General features: G+C 36.7%; 2 protein-coding genes across 3 annotated transcripts in view; one reads left to right on the top strand and one right to left on the bottom strand.

Moving 5' to 3' along the window:
* Nucleotides 1–409: 409 nt before the first annotated feature.
* LOC144632730 (large ribosomal subunit protein eL18-like) lies at nt 410–7667 on the bottom strand. The gene is made up of 6 exons (XM_078491448.1): nt 7522–7667; nt 7331–7438; nt 7132–7233; nt 2773–2896; nt 1580–1649; nt 410–534 (listed from the first exon to the last, which is right to left on the bottom strand). The coding sequence occupies exons 2-6, from the start codon at nt 7370–7372 to the stop codon at nt 459–461; spliced, it is 414 nt and encodes a 137-aa protein (XP_078347574.1). The 5' UTR covers nt 7373–7438; nt 7522–7667; the 3' UTR covers nt 410–458.
* Nucleotides 7668–7814: 147 nt separating this feature from the next.
* The window catches only part of LOC144632684 (solute carrier family 38 member 10-like), a 30851-nt gene continuing 15945 nt past the window's right edge, over nt 7815–22720 (top strand). For both annotated transcript variants that reach the window (XM_078491384.1, XM_078491383.1), the window contains exons 1-6: nt 7815–8085; nt 11696–11813; nt 12736–12781; nt 16914–17007; nt 17374–17514; nt 19880–20001. In XM_078491384.1, the coding sequence (XP_078347510.1) occupies nt 8002–8085; nt 11696–11813; nt 12736–12781; nt 16914–17007; nt 17374–17514; nt 19880–20001 (605 nt within the window). In that variant the 5' untranslated portion in view covers nt 7815–8001. The remainder of the gene's footprint in view (nt 8086–11695; nt 11814–12735; nt 12782–16913; nt 17008–17373; nt 17515–19879; nt 20002–22720) is intronic.

Raw genomic sequence — 22720 nt, 5'->3', positions numbered from 1 at the left:
GATAGCTCAGTGGTAGAGCATTGCACTGGCAACGCAAAGGTCGTGGGTTCGACTCCCGCTCAGAGCCTAAAAATTTTTTTCAGGTCTTCAGTAGTGTAAGGCCGCATTTGCATTATCATATATATATTTCATTGCTACTGCTGGACACACATTCATTTATAGTGAGAATAGTGTTTGATTTTGTTTAGCCAAAAAATGATGGAGCAAGAAAGGACCAAAGGAATTGTGAATATTCTGCAGACAACTGAACAGTACAGTTCATAGTATGTTTTACTGTACATTGAACCAGAAGCATATATGCTTCTGATTGAACTTAAACGTTCAGTGTTTGTTTGAAGGCATGTATTAAACTATTATATAGGATGTGAAGATTCCTAATTATTATCATAGATAACCACATGTGAAGCTGTGCTGTGAACAATAACTTTATTGTTGTACATTTAGCCTCCTCATATCTTTTACACTTTGTAGCCACGGCTCTTTCTGCGACCACGAGCCCTCTCAAATTTGCGCCCCTTGGAACGGACATAAGGCCTGTGGAAAAAATTCAAAGGGGTAAGACTCAAAGAAGCATGAAGTTATTTACAACACAAGGGCAACATTTAGAACATCACAGCAATATTGAATTGTTTCTTAGATTACTTTTAAAAATTCTGTTAAGAGATTACATGAAAAACTTTTAGTACAAATGGTTTTGATCTCATTTTGCTGAAGAAAACAGAAATTCGAACTGTATGACAGTTCTTTGAAGTACAAATGACATTATTATCATAGAGTTCAAAAGACTTGAAGTAAGCAGCTTTTTTACATCTCTATCAACAAAATTATAAAAAAAATTCTCTCAGGTTGAATGAACGATGATGAATCCTGATTCCAGTTTTCTTACTTTTTCCCATCTTTGATACTTTTAGAATTTTTTGTTGTTGTTGGTTGTAACGGTGGGGGGGGGGGGGGGGGGAGAAGAGAGTTTGCTACTTTCTGGCAGCTAAATTTTATTGCAACCACAAACAATTTTTATCTTAAGAACTAGAAGAGTGCATACAGTGGCAATAGTGTGGTGTGAACCCATGCAGCTCAGAGCAAGATTAAGGTCAAACATTTTTCACGTAACACGACATGCACAGCAACTTCTTCTTGTATACGCAAATCATCCAGAAAACGCAAATGAGCATCAAAATTTGGACTCTTAAACTCAAGTCTAGCTAATTTTTTGCTTTTACACTAAATAGAAATATTTCCAGAGGGAATTGTCAGTGGGGGAGGGGGGGGGTTTGGGCTGTTTTTGGAAAATCCAGAGGGGAAGGGGTCATGTGAAAAATCCCTTCTGTAGATGGGGTATGGATATTTTCTGGAGCCACACAATATAGGCTGTGAACAGTCTTGGTGCAAAAACATGAATATTGTGGGACAATCCATTAAAATGAATGGCAGAAAATGGAAAAACATGTGAGCACCTAATTCTGCATGAATATTCTTAACTTTTCATTGGCTAAGTTTGCTACCGTGCTTATTTACTCATTTACTGTTTTGTTGTGTATGTAACATTAACTGAAACCATGAACTGGTGGCAAATACTTACTTAGTTTTGCTGTGTGGCACACCTGGGGCAGGGCCAAAGTGCCTCACACTTTCACGAGCCTTCCTTGGGCCTAAAGTATAAATAATCAGCTTATTATGAACCATAGAAAGAAACAGTACATCACATGACTGACAGAGAAAAAATTCATGTCTACAATTATTGTGGAGCTACAATCTACAAGGAGTGCATTCATATTGTGTTTATATTATTATGGTGTTTGAAAAGAAGGCCTACATCAGAATACCACTACGAATTCATCAATTGCTATTTGCATTAGAAGACCGTCGTGTCTTATCATCATTTGTAGGCTATCTTTGACCCATGCAAAACACAAATGCTGACAGTCTAAGTGGGATAAAAATACTGTTGACAAGCTGATCTTGCTCCCAAATCTTTAGAACATGTCTAGGAATTGCAACTTTTTAAAATCAGGCATCATGCTCTATAGAGGCCAAGAGGGTTTCTGATGTCACTATGTCGCTCGTTTCCAACCCACCTGTCGCCCATTTGGTGAGGGAAACATTGTCGCTGTTGCAAACATATACCCTTTCAGTGCTAGTGTCGGTGCTCTGGAACAAGATCGTTGCTACATTTTTAGCTATTTTAGAGCAATGAAGCCTGTCTCCAAAACCCATTGGAAGGCCTCTCTATAGTCAAAAGGAATAAATATATGATCTCCTCTTTTGTGGGCTGTTGACACGGAACATTCAAAACCAACTGTGGGGCAAAATAAAAGTGTCTGCAAGAAGTCCCCCAAATGTGAATGGCACAAGGTATTGTTGCTTGTTCTTTGTAGACCTGGCCCCAGTTGTTCAAAGGGTGGATAACAGTATCCACCGGATAAATCACTATCCAGTGAATAAGTCTTAAATTAACATACTACGCTACCGGATAGTGATATATCCGGTGGATAGCATTATCCACCCTTTAAACAACTGGGGCCAGCACTTCTTTTGCTCAGCTAGAACAAACCAAAACAAGGCTGTGTTCTAAGAAAAATTACAAGGAGCCCAAAGGTTCCAAACTATGACATCCAGGGTGCCCAACAAAGCTTATATGAAAGAAATAAGATTATCTAGTCGCCCAAAGACAAAAGTTAGTCGCCTGAGGCACCCGGGCATCCTTAGAGCACGGCCCTGCAAAATCAACACAAGCAGATCTTTTCATTAATCTTTTTAACCTTTTTAAATTACCTTGAAGCAGCACAGTGTTGTTTCCCTTTGGGGCTCTCAAAGCCAACTGGTCAAAGGTGATTACTTCCCCACCAGCCTTCAAAATCCTTGCACGGGCTCCCTCAGTCACATGAAGGGCACAAACCTTCAGGTAAAAAAAAAAATTATTAACTAAATCTGCTCACCATTTCCTTTCCTTTACAGTACTGCTCAAGTGTGAGTTGGCTGTCTTGATTCAATCCTCAAAATCCAATTCTCGGGTCTTAAAGTGACCAGGGTTTTGAGATGTGAACTGCATCAGTGTTGCACCAGTACTGTAGGTGTGACTAAGACCATGTACTACAATCTCATTTTCACCACTCTGCTGGAGCTGTTTCCATCACAAAGAAAATAGTAGTATTCCTACGCCCTTGGATGAGATGATAAACCAGTCAAAGTTATCTCACAGCATTTTTGTAAGGTTTCCTCGGTGGAGCAAGTGTCATGCTCAAGAACAAGACACAATGAAACTGACCATTAATTGAACCCCCAAGTTGCTCAATTCAGAGTCCAATTCACCATTAGGCCACTGCATCTCCCACAAATTATTTGCTATGTTGTATCATAGCAAAATATGATTAGCCTGATCACGAGTGATTCAGGGTGTTCATTAGGCATCAGAGAATTCTCCGGCTACTACATAAAATAACTCCGGCTAAATTTCAAAGGCCTGTACCTATTTTTTTATTAAGATGCGGAACCTTTAAAAATCATTCTCCGGTTACTTTACACTATTCTCCTCCTATTACAATTCTTAATGAAAACCCTGGTGATTAGCTTGCTCTCTTGCAGTTAAGACCAAATTACATACAATTTGTAAAAATTACAATAAAAATGAATGCATGAATCATGTTTGAAACTGACACCTGATGTGGACAATGCAATAACAAACATGTTTAGGTGAAAAATGGTTATTCTAAACACAGCAAGAGACGGAGGCTGCTACTTTTCTGAGCCCCCACCTACAACCCTAGTCAGAAGTAGTTGGAACGCTTACGCTAAGAAGATAAAAAATGCGGATACTTGACGCTTAAACTTTCTCAATGGTGCATACAAACATTTTAAGAGCCCCCTCCCCCCTTTCAATGTTGAACCCATTGTGGCTAAGGATTGTCTGTGCAATATGTTCGGGAGCTCAACATTGAGAAGGGGAGGGGGGAGAGAAGGAATTAATTTGGTAATCGTGCCAACACTTCTGACGATGGTTGTCCACGATGTCTAAAAACCTATACATTGAATTAATTGCTTATAAAACGAAAACGGTAATGCATATAGCCACCATATCTTTCCTGGGGATTGCTTAGTTACTAGCCTTTTTAGTGGCAAGGTCATGACCCGTGACTGCAGAATTGACCAATTGTATTAATTCGAAGAGAATGTCACATAATGGTTTGCGTGACTAATAATTTTCGTGTATCTTAAACGGAATAGCGTGTTGCAAAGGTTCCTTTATATATAATATAAATCTTTCAAAACTTTGTTAAATGTCTCCGTTTATACTATAGGCACATGTAAATTGCACTACAAACGTAATTTTCATGGAATGGAAGTGCACTGACATGTAAAAAGAACTTTGACGCGTGTTACGATGTCATAGGGCAAGTGTAAGTTAAGTCAATAGCATGTGGTGTATTTCAATTTCATTCTTTCCCGACTATTTAAAAGACATTCCATAGCATATGAATAAGTTATCACACCTTGCCAACATATTTTGCTAAAGTAAACTTTTGGAAAACTCTTGTATTGAGTGGTTATGCAATGGTGCTCGGCGTGTAAGCAAGGAGACGTCCTTCAATAAATTGTTGAGCTGCAGTCAGAATAAAAAGGTTTCCGAAATAACACGCAAACTGCTTTAAGGCCGTTGAAGCCGTAATTTAAAATGACGGGTTTAGCGCTTTTTAAAGGGTAAACAGCATTCATGGAGCTCACGAAGCTTAAAACTTATTCTGCTTTTTGCGTGACCTCCTGCCTGTCGATCCGGTTAGGCATTGACATGACTTCCCTGCGGTACACCGTACAGTACACCACAAAGAAACGACGAAAATTCATAATCTCCATGGCAAATGAATGCATTTTCATCAGAAACCTATAAAGAAATTTATTATCTTGGAATTATGGCGATATTCATCTTACCAGCTATAGAACTTTCCTTGTTTTTTCACAGTACACCATCATAAAACAGCAAGTAAAACCTTGTTTACCAATTAATCTTTAATTTTTATCGGTCATGTGGTGTACTGTGCTTATTTTTCTCAAATAAAACAGAAAAACCTCAATGTCAATTTCGGTATGATTGTTACTGTACAAAGATTAATTTAAGCCAGTATTGTGCCTTGTAGAGCCTTTAAACAATCCCAATTTTGACATTTGGAATGGTGTACTGTCGTGGTGTACTGTCTATGTGAGTTATTAACCAATGCGTCTCCGTTTACAAAGGAGTTGAATTAATGAAACTTGTAAGTTAATAAACTGTTATAAGAAAACTACCGGCATCCAGTAGAGCGCCAAAGGTGACAAGCAAATGAACTCTGTACATTGGGGGATTAGTTCCCAATTAGCAACCAGAAATTTCACATTCATTGCCCTTTTATCTGTATGGCAGTTCCTCTACGTATGATTTCGAATGGCATAAGAAGAGTTTAAGCACAGTGGGTATCCAAAGCCTGGACCTCACCACATGTAGCAAAGATCGATATATGCATATGCAAGAATTCATTAACATACGAACTTTTATTTCGCTGTAGCTAATTTATAGATTAGCGGACCACTTTTCCACTCCTTACAAATTTTGAAACTCTGCTTATCCTTTCTTTAGCTCGTGTTTTTGTTATGTTTATGACAAAAATTATAGTGCTTTGAGCATATATCCCCTCCAATTTCATTAGAAAACCATTATTCTAATTCATAACACGAAATAGGGTTCACGGACGCCCCTTAATTACGATCAATAACAAGAAACCGTAATTGACCACACCCGTGTTTTCAGACAACCCTAGTCAGAAGTAGTTGAAACGCTTACGCTAAGAAGATAAAAAATGCGGATACTTGACGCTTAAACTTTCTCAATGGTGCATACAAACATTTTAAGAGCCCCCCTCCCCCTTTCAATGTTGAACCCATTGTGGCTAAGGATTGTCTGTGCAATATGTTCGGGAGCTCAACATTGAGAAGGGGAGGGGGGAGAGAAGGAATTAATTTGGTAATCGTGCCAACACTTCTGACGATGGTTGTAGGCTGCATTTTATGTTGGTAACACTTAAGATCTTCAGCATGGGATTTTAAGGGGCTAGATCCCAATATTTTAGGCAATTCTATTAATTTCCATTAATTAAGAGCTTGAAACTTCAAATTGGCTGAGCAAAAGTCTTTTATTGGCAAAATCACAACCACATAACAAAGGAGGATAATTTTCAAGCATTGTATATGACACTTTCATACAAGTAGAGATCAACTTGAAAAACAATCTGTCTTCATCTTCTCAAATTTTATCCATCTATGTCCCCTTTTTTGGCCTTTCTGTGTTTCTTTTAAGTTCTTCTACAGTTTAAGCCATTATTGTGATATTTCAGTTTGGCACTGACCAGTTGGTCCAATTGCATAAAATTGCATGACAAAGCCCCTATAATTATTTTGCTTTGTGTTAGCATAAAATCAAAGGTTTTTGGAATATGGTGGCATGACTAAGCATGATGTGTACAGTGTATCATGCGATGTTGAAATACATGCCATTCAACATGTTGAGTTTTTTTTTTTTTTTTTTTCAAAAAATAGACCCTATCTCTATTCAATTCAACAAGTTGAAACAACATTTGTTTTTGTGGTCACAACATTTGTTGCTCAACAGATGTTGAACCATGCATCACTGGCTTAAGATATTCCTAATTGAAGAAACATTGACCTTGTGAAAAGCATAAATCATGAACTATAAAACCCAATGGTATTCTGGGTGGACAGTCTTGGTAAGCTCTTTAATATTCCTTTTTTGATAATCAAGACATTTTATTTCTTTGAGAGCAACATTTATGCAACCTGTCTTATTTTAGTGTTTATTCTGTCACAGACGACAATTATTTTTCAGATTTTCCAGTAAACATTTGGGTCGCATCGTTCATGGTTTATGCTTTTCGTGGGTCAACAATTCTTCAATCAGGTATATACACGGTGTACACCCTAGGCCTTCAAGTGGCAAGGAATTAAACACTGTCTTGTTAAATAATTCTAACTCCTGGAGAAATAAGACTTACTTTATATACGAGCACTGTAAAATTAACGTAAATCTAACCGGTCTGAACGGCCAAAAATTCTGCAAGAAATCCAAAACAAGGTTTTACATGGACGAACCTTCAATGATGGCACCTCATACAGCCTCAGATCATCAGTCACAGTTCCAACAACAACACAAATCTTTCCTGCAAAGTCACCCTTGGTTTTCATTTTACGTACCTTAACAAACAAAAAAGACGGCAATAATAAATACTGTTGCTACAATCTGTGCAGTGTACGATGATTAACACAATCACAAGAACTGACAAAGACTTACCAAACGAGACAGAGCCAGAGGTGGCCTGTTCACGCGACTCATACAAAGTCGTTTTAAAATAACTTTGTTGAAAGTTGCATTTGTACGGCGGGCCAGAAAGCGGTAAAGCTGCAAGAAAAAATGAATAAATACGGCTTAGTTATTATTTCTACAAGAATACTATTTAAACATTAAGTAGCAAAAGTATCAACCTTTACGAGAAGCCTCAGATAGACATTCTGTGAGGCAGGCTCTTTCCGCGTGTTCTTCTTAACGTGCTTCCGTTTGATGTCTATCCCCTAAAAAGAAGGCAGATTATCACAATGAGGAATAAGCTACACAGTCACTTCGAAACGAACCCAATTTCTATCAAGATGACAGAGATTGAGAAAGATATTTTCACTGAATTTAAACTCCTTCACGTTACTCACCATTTTGAGGAACGAAGAGACCGTACGAGGGCATGGTATTATGGGAAATTGGCTGCTTGCCTCATTTTCGATCTGACAATTTTCCTCTGTCCACCCCTGAATAAATTGAAAATCCAGGTAACCAGGCCACATTTGCATTCATTTGCATGCGTGGTAAGCAAGGTGGAAGAACTTATACGTCACTGAAATGAACCTGTATAACTTTTAACGTCTTTTTCAACTTTTTTTGTTTTATTTTATCTCTGATCTGGACTTTCCATAATGAGTACTAGACCTGTTATATTCAACCTCGTCAACTGCATCATTGGAGTGAGTGTTTTGGCGATGCCCTTCTGCTTTCAAGAGGTAATTTAGGGTTTGTGTTCCCGCCAGGCGTAGACATATTTTATTTCAGTATTGTCTATAGATTATCTCCTTTGTAATACATTAACTGATAGTTTATTTTTTTGTGTAAACCTAGTAGTGCATGGGATGGAATCTAGTTAAAACTATCTCTCAAATTAAAAGTGATGACTAAATATAGAACACAAACATCGATCGAATATAAGCTTGACCAATACTGGCCTAAACGTTTGAACAATAAACACCTAAAACTGTTATTTAAGATCTGAACAATACAAGTTTTACTTTATGTTGGCTTTTCAGTTCACAGATTTGCCTCTATTTAAACAATCTTTCTAAATATTCAAGGGTTTTCACCTCTATAGTAGGCATTCATTGAACTGTTTGAAGCTACAATCCGGTGCGTAAGCTTTTGTTGGGACAGTACTCCTCCTTACCTTTTCAATGTTGTAAAAAAGTCAATAAATGTCATCAATAGTTGGTTGCTCGTACAAAGCAAATTATTAAAGGCAACATTATTTCAAATTAAGTATGTATGTATGTATGTATGTTTGTATGTATGTATGTATGTATGTATGTATGTATGTATGTATGTATGTATGTATGTATGTATGAGTGGGGAGAGAAAGCATGCATGATTGAACAGCTAAAATTGAACTCCAGCTTAATGTCACAACTACTTATTTCTTGGATTGTAGGTTATGTTGTAGCCTGCGTTGCAGACAAACAAAACCCCGGTTATATCTGTCTGCGAATTAGAACACAAAAGCTTGTTCCGGCCCCCCCGCGTGTTACCAGGGATTTCTATAATAACCTTTGATTGGCTCTTGAATAGGGCCATTCTTTCATGCGCCGTGATTGGTTGAATGGATCTCGTAACACCATAATTTCGCTTTTGATGAATAACAGATACAAAATGAACTTGGCGGCAATCACGGCAGATCGGTAAGAATTAGCGTTTGAAGCGGTAAAAAAGCAGCCGGTGCGCACAAACCTGATAAAAAAAGAAAACAACAATAACGTCAAGAACCAAACACAACTGACAAGCAAAAAGGTTGTGGAAGAAATGTTAAATAATCTACATTTGTCTTGTGGTGAAAAAATGTCACACAACGCACATCCGTCATCCATGATGAAAAGCCACACACCTTGCAACACAATAAACAGCCGAACCCAGCATTACAAATGCAGAATGCAAGTACAGTCGACATCTTCACGGAAAATTTAGGACCAGAGCGAACATTTCGAGAGCTAGCTACAAATATCTTACAAATATGAATGTTTCAAGACATACCACAATATTAATTATATATGACAAATTTAAAACAGAGGTGTCAAAATATACAAACGGAAAGCCGTGACTATGAACTCTACACATTTGCTATTAATAAATAAAGCGACAGTCTCTCAACTTAAAACACCTCCAAATAATACAGCTGACAACATATAGTGCCCTTTCTAAACGAGTGAAAAGCGAAACAAATCGGATGACCAATTCCATCGAACGGCAAATGTACAAATTATATGACAAAAACGTTTTACTGTAATTGACCTAACTGGTATCTGGTATTCATGGAACGCGAAACTATAGTTTCACAACATCCACTTGACCAATTGCGGCGCACGAAAGAACGGCCCTATTCAAAAGCCAATCAGAGGTTATTATAGAAATCCCTGGTAACACGCGGGGGCCGGAACAAGCTTTTGTGCTCTAATTCGCAGATGGATATAACCGGGGTTTTGTTCGTCTGCAACGCAGGCTAGAACTTTATGTTGTTATAAGGGTTACCATTGTAAGGTGCTATTAATATGTGACACGTTAGTAATAGAAAGGATTGCTTACTTATTATTTATTTACAAGAAAATACCAAAATAACCAAATAAATCTTTGATGTAACACTACACTTATGTCTCAGCAGTCAGTTGGATAAAAAAAAATATATAAATGCCTTACCCTTATTCAGTCTTCCATACATTTAATTAAACATACAATGACGTCCATGTCGGACAACACTATCCCCCTCCCGCCACTCCGCCGAGGCAAACCCAACAGGAATTTGGCTGTTTTGAACAAAATTGGTCAAATTCCCCACTATGTTGGCTGTTTAGACTGTCAAATTTCACACTGGTCAGTGCTTCACAAGCATCAAATTCCCCACACTGAAGTTTTTTTAGGGATAAAGGATAGCCTACAACCAAAAGTAACTCAAATGTGTATTTTATATCCATTTTGCTTGAAATTACTCTTTCTAGCTCTGCTGATACATTTTTCTAATAATAACAATTGATATTTAAACAGGGTGACCCCTTCAGTCGCAGGACTGGTATCAATGGGGGCCCTGAAGGGTTTGTGGCAATATGTTATTGGTAACACATTAAAAAATTCCTTCCTGGTAGCAATTCATAATTAACATGTTTCTGTACAAGGCATAAGAATACTTTTACACATTAACGAATGGTAAACGTCACAGCGTGCACTATTGAGTTACAGATGCACTTGGGAGGTTGCTAAGCACGAAAGAAACATAAGAGTGACCCGAGGGGATAGCGGAGGACAACTCTAGCTTCTTGAGTGCTTAGCAATCTCCTAAGTGCATATGTAACTCAATAGTGCACGCTGTGACATTTACTAGTTGTTTTATAGCACAACTTTTAAGCAATTTATTACAGTTTCTTTGAGGTAAAAGTGTGTGTGCTTATTTAAACAATTGTGTGTAGTGCTCACGTAAAAGCTGACGAAAACCTAAAAGAAAAAACAAACTTTTGAATTATTTTAAACTTGCGTTATACAAATACATACCCAAATACATCTTTCAGCGTCATGGGGAGATGTTTTTTCTTATGTTTAGCTTTTCAAATTCAGGAGGAATCGAGGAAACGTGTGAAAACTCATGAAGAAGTGACGCTTTCTTGTTCCATGTTGCATCAGATCAGATCAGCGCATGCGCTCAGGTTGAAGGCATATGTCAGTGTACACCCTGGGCAAATAGTAGACACTAAATTAACCAATCAGAACGTGCACTTTACTTTAGTTGCGCCATAACCAGAGCTGGAATGCGAACAGTGAGTGAATCATGAAAATTTGTGGTGAATGAATGGATGACAAATTCCTTTAGCTTGTGGCCCCGAACCGACCATGCGGGAGTCTGTTTACGTCAAATTCCCCACATAATGGGGGAGGGGGGGGGGGAACTAATGTGAGCCTCTGGATCTAATGTGAGAGTACATTGCATGTATACATATACATCTGAGATAACACAAAGAAAGTTAATTTGTTTGTAATTTACCTCTGCTTGGCCACAAATTAAATACAGTCAACCTTTGCTTGTAATACACACACTGTAGGGACATTTGATACAATCTGCTGTTTATGTTGCCCAGGTAACAACTTAGCACACATTTATCCAAGACTTGAAAAGTTATATACCTGGAAGTATGTCCCCTTAAGAGATGTTTAAAATATTGACTTAAAATAAGTATCTAGATCTTAAGCATGCTTTATATTTAATATATAATTTTATCCGGCAAGTAAATGTACATTATAGTTCCCAGATACCTGTCTGGACAAATGGTTGTCAGTAGGTGTGAGATTATTTTGTTGAATTATCCATAGTGTGGCATCATTCTTTGTGGCATAGCAATTATCAGCAGCTCCTGGCTCACTAAGAAGTCTTGTGAGCTACTTCTCAAATCTGGTCAAGTGGCTCGAAGGAGGAGTTATGAAGGGCTAGGTGAGTTGTTTAAATGTAGTAAAAAGGTAATCACTGATATGTTGGGTACTGGTAGACCTGTACAAAAAGGGTAGTCACAATAGAGCGACAAAATGTTTTATCTGTTATTGACACTAACTGATAGATAGATACTTTATTAACGTGAAATATGCTTAGCTTTACGGCTAAATTTATTAAAATATATACAATATAAAAATGCTAACTACTATAACAAATGTTGATAGCAGTACCCATGTTGATAGCAGTTTTTATAACTGAAATGGTCATCCTGTATAAATATGTTTTGATTATTATTATTACCATGTAATTAAAAATATAAAAATTAAAACATCCTTAATTGATTAACATCACTAAAAAAAAGCACTAAAAAATAAAACTGAAGATTGTGTATAAAATCCTTGGTTCCAGCTAGGCTGCGTAAGTTCTCGGGAAGTGGGTTCCATTGTTTTGCGGCGTAATAACTAAAACGTTTAAGGCCGTATTTGGTGCTATTCACCTTAGGTAGGGACAAGACTTTTACCCCTTGCAGGTTGTAATTACTCCTTCTGAAAACCCCACAAACCCCAGAAAGGGAAGCACATAAAGAAGGGTAATACAAGCTGTGTTTGAAATCACATGGTTTGGACTGGCTTTAGTTACTGACAAAGCTTTTCTTTAAATGGCATTAGGGTAACTTGTAAGAAGGGTGCTTCCAATTCTAACCCAGTCATTGCTATAAACAAGCCCTTGGTCTCGATCCATCAGGCCAGTATAGTGCTTTAAAAATCAGATGTTACTATATCAATAGTAGTAAAATGTTAACCTCTAGCCTAAGGCAAATAAATACACAGGGTCTCCACTATTTGTGTTTGGTATCATTCCTTCAGTAAAAACTTGAATCTTCTATCAAGATTTGACATTTGTTTAAATATTTTCTTTTTAGCATTTTCTACTTATGGTGCTCCAGGCAAGTTGGCAGTTGAAGCAAGGTAATAATTATTAAAGTTGTATTAAGTTTATGAATGACTTATCGCGGTTGGGAGCTCAATTAAATTTGTGTAAGCTCCCTTCGTAACCTGGCAATTTTATATTAAGCTTAAACTAAGTTCAAAATGGCGGATGAACGTGGACATGTGTTCTGGTTTCCCGAGTTGTAATGCGAACTTGTGGATGTATATCAGGAGAATAGGAATATTTTTTTCTTTCTGGAAGGAATTTTTCTTTTGAGGCCAGTGCTCAAATCCACATTTACACACAATGCAACGGAAAGGATGGCCGAGGGAACAAGGAGCTTGCACGCCGATTAATAGCTTTATACTTCGAAAGTCTTCGGATATCAAATAATCTTTCATTGAAATGCGATCAAATAGTCGGTCTTTCGATTGATCCTTTTGCACGTTCGTCAAGTTTTTGTTCTAGTAATATTTTATATTCGTTGTCTCACTCCCGTTAATGAAATTCCAAAGTACATTTATCTAGTGACTTACACTTAAAATCAAAATTTCCTCTGACACTTGTAGCTCATTAAGTAGTAATGTGAATGATAATTTGCTTTGCTTCAGTTGCAACTGAACTATGTACATTTGTAAACACGTCAGTATTACTATTATACATCAGTCCCTAAAATTATTTTTTCTTCATATACATTGTCTTGCATAAAAGGGGAAATATTAGTTCAACATGAAGTAATAATATTGTAGTTCTCCAGGGGTGTATCATTGCACTCATTTTTTTTTTTTTGTACATCCACTGACTGCTATGGGATCTAGACTTTTAAAGAAAGATAACATTAATTTAAAGGTTGAGAGTACTTTAAACCTTAGGTTACACACAAACTATTGTTAGTGGATGTTAATTAAAGCAATTTTTTTCTGAGCAAGATTTAGTGACTATTTAATTTAATTTATTCAACCTTCAAAAAAATGCATGCAGTCATCTCAGCTGAAAAAGAACCTGGTTGCATGCCATACCGATAAATAACAAATAATATTGCTTACACTTGCTTTTAATAAGGGCTGTTAAAAGCTTCTATATTCCTTAAAGGTATGTGCCTTTAAGGCACATACCTTATTATAGGAATATAACGAAGCATTTTAACAACACGAACAAAATGTACGTATAATAAAATTAACGCGAATTGTCGAAAATTTATGTTAACATGCATTTAATTAACGCGAATTCTCGTGTGGTGTGTGCTTACATGCAGTTAATTAACGCGAATTTGATGCGTAGTAATTTTTATAGCAAACTACGCTATTTAAAAGACAAAACAACAACGTCCAACAACAGAATTTGAGGTTTAATTCTGATAATTGGCGAGAGACAGTTACGGCGCTTATGAGCCTCATGGTGCGAAGAGAACTAACTAACTATACACAACAAAGATACTTAAACAGACCAAATAGTGACTAATATTAAATGAATGGATCCAGGGATGGAGTACATCCCGTCTTCGTGCTTTCCGCTGCCTCTTTTATTCCTGCAGCCTTCACGGAGAAGTAGATGTCGATTAAACAACTTTCCGGAAATTAAGGTGTATTAAAATGACAATGCTGAAAAATAGTGTGCTTTTAATTAACAATGACGTAAATTAAGGTACATGTAATTAACGCGAATTTTTGAAATTCGCGTTAATTACATGTATCGTTAAATTCTTATATGATAAGGTAGTATATAAATTCATTTATAGATTCACCAAAACAATATCCTGTAATGCAACAAATCACTGAACTCTGCATGAGGCTAGGATGTCCGAGGTGTGGGCTAAAAAACATCCTGCAGTAGCTTGTATGAAACACATGATCAGCAGTCAGAATGTCAGAAAAATAATTTTATTACAAATTTACTCTCAATTTAAAGTCAGTGAACACTGCTCTCTATAAATTGACTTTTAGCCTTTTGTACAACTTGCAAAAGTAAAATATTGGGAAGTTATTGTTATTGACTGCTGAAAACAATTAAGAAAAGATAAACAAGCTTAAGTTTCAAATCAAAGATGGCCTTCAATCCAACATGGCCACCAAATTTCGTGATGGCTGACAAAGTATAGAGATTAATTAAAAATGGATAAATAAGGCTGATTAAAATGCATTGATTTTCAAGGCATGTAAAAAATAGCCTTTAAAGTAAACTTATAAGCCGAGACCCTAAACTTTCGGTTTTCAGAACCAGTTCGAGTCTGACAAAAAATAAACCCAAAACACTCGGCTATAAGCCGAGACCCAGTTTTTCCTTCAAACTACAAAACAATCCACGTGCAGCAAATCAACACATTTGTTAAATCACAACTACATGTATGCAATTGAAAAAACAACAAAAGAAATTACTAATAAAAGATGAATTTATTTAGAACTGTACATACGCGTGACAAAAAATTCACCTGAGTTTAGAATCCCATCTCAAACAATCACGCATTCTTCTGAAGAATTGAGTGGTTATCAATCATCATACCAAAAGCTACTAGTTTTCAAACGACTAAACCTTCCGATGAAAGTTGTTGCTGAGGTACAGACCATTCAAAACAACTGCAAAATCGCCAGAGAATACGGGATGAATGTTGTTCAGTTCATTGCAAAATATTTCGCAAGTCGCCAGCGAGCAGATCAAGCGGATGAACTTTAGATGTTATCAACACGAAGCGCCGTGCTGTTGCCGGTATTTGTCGATTATTTTGAATCCAATCAAACTTTTCTGAAGTGGCTTCTTTTAGCAGAGAAATCGTGGTATTAAAAGTTTGTAGTTTTGAACAAAAATATTACATCCAGCCAGCCGCTTTCTGATAGATCGTGTTACAATGTTTGCCAAGCGCGTGGGAACAGGCGCTTCTGATTGGTCAGTTTCTGACGTCGCCAAAGCAAGTCAAAACAATCGATTCTTTCTTTCTTCTCTTGAAGTGTCACGTTAGCGGTGATTCTGCATAAAACTTTTAAAAAGCTGAAGGAAAAGAAACAGTCTCAGGCAGAAACTTGTGGAAGAGATTGCGAGGAAATTGTTCAATAAATGCGAGATTTCGAATGATCTAAACCGTTCAAAAGACGGTCACGCACGCCGACAAAACAATATTCCAGAGCGAGCCGATGGATGACCGTAGTTCCAGCCTACTAGTAAATAGCGAAGAAAAGACGAATAAAAACTTCATTCTTAACGTTTCTTCACTAAACCAAACGGCTTTTTAGGAGCCGCCACTTATTAAATAAAAGGTAATAACAAGAATTAATTACAAATGCTTGTTAATTTTCTTTATCGATGATCGCTCGGCTTATAGATGAATAATTTATTCAAATTCAACTCTTTTCTAGTACCATGGAATTTTTTTTCAGCGGAAATACTCGGCTATAAGCCGAACCCCCAATTTGGTTGAGTTTTGACCAGTTTTCTGTAAGATTTGGAGAAAAAATCACTCGGCTTATAGCCGAATTAATACGGTACCAGAAAAGGAAATAAGCAGTTACTGTAGTTTTCAGTTGTTACATGTATCAGGCCTCTTAATTGATAAAAAATTATGTTGACTTTAATATTTCCTGCCAAGTTCAATTCTTAGAACTGGTTACATGTATGAAGCATCTGTTAGTTTCTTTGAATTATTTGCCTTTTGCCACAGTAACTGCCATTCTTTTACAGAGACGAATTATGTCGAATAATACAACTGTCCCGTATAAAACGGCTGAGTTACCTGGTTCCCAAAGATCCTTTTAGCATGTAAAATTTGTTAAAAAAATTCCCTAGCAGCTTTCCGTTACCAGCTTCGCAGCATCTTAAGGTACCTCATATCTTGTTCCACTATACCTGTCTCTCTCAGCATTTCACCTCTGAACATAATCTTAATTTCTTAGCTTTGAGGCCTCGATGGATTACTGGACACTTAGTTTTCAGTTAGAATTTCGGTTATTTATCAGTTGTTTCAACTACCACTTACGTTTACAAAAATTGTCATTTGCCAGCAAACATTTAAAATTTTTGGCTAATTCTGGGCTATCAGTTTATAATACCACATTCACGACTTTGCTCATAGAGCCTTTGATTTCACTATGTTATTAACTTAAGTCCTTATTTAAATTCCTTTTCTCAGTTATTGTATTTGTGTGACTTAATTATAACTAATAGTGTTTTCTTTTCTTTTAGTATCATCGGTCTTCTTATTGGAACTCTGATAGCATTCAATGTAATAATTGGAGACTTAGTTCCTTCAATATTTCAAAATTTAAGTGGGATACAGGTAGGTGTGATATAAGACATATCTTAAACTTAAATTAAACTTAAAGGTTAAACAAGATTTAAATTAATCCTATAAGTTCTGCCAGTCATGATTTAAATTAATCCTATAAGTTCTGCCAGTCATACATTCAAGTCATTTACATTTAAGTGGAATCCTAACTGCTCCAACCTTTGTTTTCTCAAACTTCCCCACAACTTGGACTAAATGTTGTTTCCCTTGTATTAGTTTCACTAAGTTGAATGCTGTAATAATGAATATTACCCCCAATTTCTAGAACCAAGTTTTTTTTAGTTCCCTAGAGGTTAACAATTCAAGAAACTGGGATTCCACTATGCATTAAATATTGAACATGTTGTTTGTTTCTAGGTCTCCTGGACTGTCAGAGCAGTTATTATGACAGTTCTGGCATTTTGTGTTGGGCTTCCCTTGTCAATGATGAAAAATCTTCATAGCTTAGCTTCATTCAGTGCTTGTTCTCTGTTATTTTATGCAGGATTTGTGTTGCAGGTAAGTCCAATGGATGTTGGCTTAAATATGTCCCTGTTAATTTATTTGGCAAAAATTAAGAAGAAGGATTGAAAGTGTTTGCTTAATTTAGGGGCTAAAATTTTTCATTGGCGACTTATAGGTGTTATTAAAGGCCCAGGGACTCAGTGGACAAATGGATTATCTTTGAAGTCCATTCAACATAGATGTATATTAATTTTACAAGTCACTATCCTGCCCAGTTACACAACAGTGTAACCTCTTGTCTGAGTTCCTGCTCAAAATCAAACGATACTGCTGCTTAGTCTATATTTATTACTATCTCAAACCAGTGAGTTTAAGTGTACACTTACCTTACAACATTGTGACACAGGTTAACTGTTTCAATGAAAGATTGCTTAATACAGTGTACTTGACAGGACTTTCTGTTAGATAGAGGGCCACAAAGTTTTTGCGAGACAGCGAGCTTTGCGAGCCTACCATTACGTCTTCACGCCGGTTTAAATGTGTCCCTCAAATTTTGAGGTTATTAAGCATTCATATTTTCAAGCTATTGTTTTAACTCATTGTTTTAACTCATTGTTTTAACTCATTGCTTATTCATTCCGATCTATTTGCCGACAAGCCGGCATGCTTCCGAAGATCGTGAGGAGCGCAACATCTTTGATGTAGGTGGGAAGTATTTCTTTTGTTAACAGACTAATAAAATATCTCCGGGGAATCTGCTTGACTGATTTTATTTTCTATCACTTTCAATGCTAGAAATGTAATTCATGCATTTACTTAAAAACTGCAAAAGTTTTAAGAGCGAGTGGACGTGCGCAAAGATAAACAAAGCAAGTTCGCGTACTAAAGTAAAGTATATTTTCTTTTTACCGAATGAAAATATTTTCGATGCGAACAAAGCGAGGAATTGTGTAAAAAGGAAAACCACATAGAAATAAAACATAACTCTTTAATCACTATACACTTGCCTTTGTTGTTTGGGATATTTTATTCGATCGGCCGTGGTTTTTGCGTGACTATAGTGACATTTTGACGAGTGACATTATGCAAGACAGCATGTTTATTTAAGCACACTCAGTCGAATTGAAACTGAACAAATGCGTTTCTTTTCAATTACTAAATAATTGTTTAACGTAAATCAAAAGTTTGGCGTGACACACAATAAAGTTAAGCGAAGATTATATTTAGTAAGCTTTACAATTGTCGGCGAAAAATATTAAAACTTGGCGCGCGTGTAGCACGGTTTCACATTACACATTCTCACCGAAGGCTAGGAAAATTAAACGCGTAGATAACGCTTAAAGAGTTTTCTGTGTTCACAAAATCATAAATCAATGTTTCACCCGCATTTTTGTGCAGAAAAATCAAATCAAATCCATCGTTTGTCTTTTTATTCAGCGGCCGTGCGGGATACATACTTCATAGACGACACGGGATCGGGTTTCAAAAACAAAGTGATCACTCAGCTTAGATATAGAGAATTGTCCTCGATTAAAATCTCTTTTATTTGCACTTAAAACGCTTCGGATAAAACACCAGCAACATGCAGAAGCAAAATTTTAAATCTATAAAACGCGATTTGGGAGCTGTCTGGGCATAAGCAATTATCAACATGTGTCAGAATTTGGATATGCATAATTAACTCTGTGTGAATGAGCCGCCGCTACGCGCTTGGCGAAAACAAAACTAAAATCACCTACAACGATCCAAATAGCTCGTTCAAGGTCTCTTTTTAAAGCTCTCAAGAAGCTCTTTATTTTTAATAAATATAAAAGCGAAAAAATACATCGCAAAAGACTTTTAAATCTTTCGCGATGTATTTTTCTGCAAAATGTCTGTAGTGGTTATCGGAAGTTCAATGACAAGTCAAGAACAAAAGGATACGTTCACAACTCCATTCGCTCAAGGTAGCTTAATTGCTCTATTGTTCCGTCTTTTGAAGTCACTTGGGCAGCTTCTTCCAAAATATCTCACCTTTTTAGAAACGAATAAAACCGAAGTTGTGCAACACGTTTTCAGTGCCTGCCGAAACTTATACCCAAAGGAATAAATGGAGCCTTCAGGCTACAATTTCCAGCGGTATTGCCCATTTCAGAAAGACACATTTAAACCGGCGTGAAGACGTAATGCAAGCCACGCAAGTCATTCAAGGCCCTTGGCTTGCATGGCTTGCATGGTATGGCTTGCATGGTGGCTTGCGTGACTCACTGGCTAGCAGATTTTGCAGACCCAAAAGTTATCAAGTCAAGTGCTACCCTGTTAAAATAATGCCTTTACTTACATATGTACTAACAGAACCTTTGAAGTGTAAGAAGTTATTTGAAGTCTTTTTCATTCTACACAAAAAAAAATTAATCTGGTATTTGTCTTCCTATGACAGATATTTTTGAATGCATTGCCACGAATTTTGGAAGGATCTTGGATCTCTAACTTGAATTACTGGCGACCAGAGAATCTTCTTCACTACTTACCTATCTTTGCCTTGGCCTTTGCCTGCCAAACGTAAGCTTTTCATTCACTATAATACTGTCTATATTTACTAATAAAAAATAGTGTTTTAATTTACACTTCACCATGAATGTATGGATCACCTTAAACACTGAGCGAGCCTGTATAAGAATTGAAAGAGACAATGGTCTTAAAAGCATTATTTGTTTTTGGCTTACTAATTCTCAGGGTTAAACACCAGCTGTGAGAAACTTGAATTTGGATTTTTTCGAATGGTTCAAAGGTTGATTGCAAAGTAGTAAGATTTGAATAGGAATTGAAAAATATTGAACAACATCAAGTCATGATAAAAATTCAAATTCACTGGACAACCAAACCCCCATGTGAGTTAATGCTAAAATATGTTACTTGACACAAACTGTTACTTCTCTATTCACAAAACAATAAGAAAAAAAACCCTGAGATAATTAACTGCGCTACGCAGTTCTTGCTCTGCACATTTTTTTTCGGTGAGTAGACTGATGCCCCTGCTCGGCCAAACCTCGAGTCACACAACGTCTCGAAGCTATAAATCAGTTACCTTTGGAAACTTTACGAAAATAAGGTCTTTACTTAGCATGTTTAATGTAAAATGTAAAATGTTCGATTTTTAAGTGTTTGACTCAAAGAAAATAATAAATTTTCATGCTATGAAAGAAAAACATATTTTAGCAGACTTGATACTGTGCGTAAATACCATTACTTTCGTGCCAAAGAATGTGCTGACATGACAACTTTCACTTTCACAAGGCACTGATTGTGAGCGGCCAGCCACGCAATGTTTTAAAGCTGTTATTCAGCTACTTATGAAAAATTTTCGAATCCTTCGGTCTTCATTTAGCATATTAAGTGTGAAAATTCAATTTTTAAGCGAAATGTATTTTTCTTTTTTCACTCTGATAAAAACAGCTCAAGTGTTCTTCTCAAATTTAATTTAAAACTTGGCTTCAATATTCCATTCTAGGAATGATTGTTCAGTGTTTGAACATTAATTCGATACAACACTGGATGCTGATTTAATAGATCGTCTGGCTTCACAGATCAGGATCGTGGGAATCTGGCCAGCATTAGCATACACAAAAAATAATTAATTGCAGATGGAACTAGTCAACCATGAAATGTCACATAAGGTGTTTTCCTACCATTTGTTTGTCAGTCGCAACATTTTTGACACCGAGGCGGGCCGGGGGGGGGGGGGGGGGTGTGCACGGATCCCCCCAAAAACTCAACTCGACGGGCTACGTGGCCAGCCCACTTTTAAGCTCTAAGAGCTTCTTGTTACACTTCATATTGAATTTTTCAAATTTATCTTTTGTTTCAAATTTTTAGACCAGTTTGAATCTTATTTTCCTTTTTTTCACTTAATTTATGATAATGAATTTGAGAAATTGAATGAATTTGAGATAATGATTGAAATAACTATCAAATGGAACTGAAGATTCATTTAAACCACAACATATACAAGGGGTGACTCGAAAACAAAGACCTATTAAACGAAGACCCAAAGACCCTAAGACCCCAAAAACTCGAAAACGAAGACCCCCCAATTTTTCAATGTATTTTTACCTTTAGTGAATATTTAGGCCTTCTTTATCCCAGTCAAATTTTCCTTTCTTCGTTGAGGGCTGCAACAAGTTTATCCGCCATCTTGAACTGAGTAACCGCGCTACCACACTTGACCGGAAGTGACGCAAAGGCCGTCTTCTAGCGTCTTCTTCAAATAAAAGAACCGCGATTCATTTGGTTTGTAGTTCAAAATCGCGAAATATAGGACACTTGAAAATTTAAATCCCGAAATTTAATGCTGTAAAATATCAATAAAATAAAGAAATTCAAGCTGTTGTTTTATTTCTGTTTTTATTTCTCGGCTTCATGTTTAGGGTTTTTTGTTTGATTTTGTCCATCAGTTATCTTCCAATGCAACACTCTCGCTGTCCAAACTGTCCTCTAGCTGCCGCTAAGTTCTATTTTGACCGTGGAATACCTTATGCTTTGTTATATTTAGCTTGTTTTGTTTGCTATGTTTACGATGGCGATCATGTCAATTGTGTTGTTACAGTTCTGGGGCAAAAGCTTCATATTGAAGAATAGAAAAAAATCGCAAAATTTAATACACTTCAATTCTACCTTCCTCTCCAAATCGCAAAAATTTTATTCTCGCGAAATATGGCTCTTGATTTTTCGCGAAATTTAATGAGAATAAGGTAAATAAACCTTAATCCAAGTTCATAGCTATTGACAGATGATTGGCAAGAATACACAGTCTGTTTCAAGATTTGTCCGCTTCGTCTACCTTTTTTAGGTTGCAACAAACTATCCACACTTGTGAGGCGTTGGCGCGGCGATGCCCAAAAATTAATGTGAATACAGTTAAATACCGATAACTCGAAACTTCTTCAGACCTCGTTTTTCCCTCGCTGTAATTCTTCGACTACAGGAACAGCAAAAAATAATTAAAGTTGCAAGTTAATTACGCGCTATGCATGTTATATAAAAAATCATTATTTTAAACGTTAGTGTTCAACAAATTAGTGTCTCAAATGTTTAAGAAAATTATCAATATATGTCGTCATTATAAAGAGTGGTTGTTAAAATTTGAAATAAATAATGGTTTGTCGGCATTTCACTTGTACTGCACTCGGCGCCTATCAATTCACAGAAGCTCCAAAGAAAGACACTCCATGCGGTTTTCCTCCTGTCTTCGCATAGAGAGGGAGAAAGCAAGGATGTGGAA

The sequence above is a fragment of the Oculina patagonica genome, chromosome 12 (assembly GCF_052425735.1).
Source record: "Oculina patagonica isolate OP01 chromosome 12, crgOcupat, whole genome shotgun sequence".
Taxonomy (NCBI): Eukaryota; Metazoa; Cnidaria; class Anthozoa; order Scleractinia; family Oculinidae; genus Oculina; species Oculina patagonica.
Note: the sequence above shows the minus strand (reverse complement) of the source record. Positions and strands in the feature narration are given on the sequence as shown.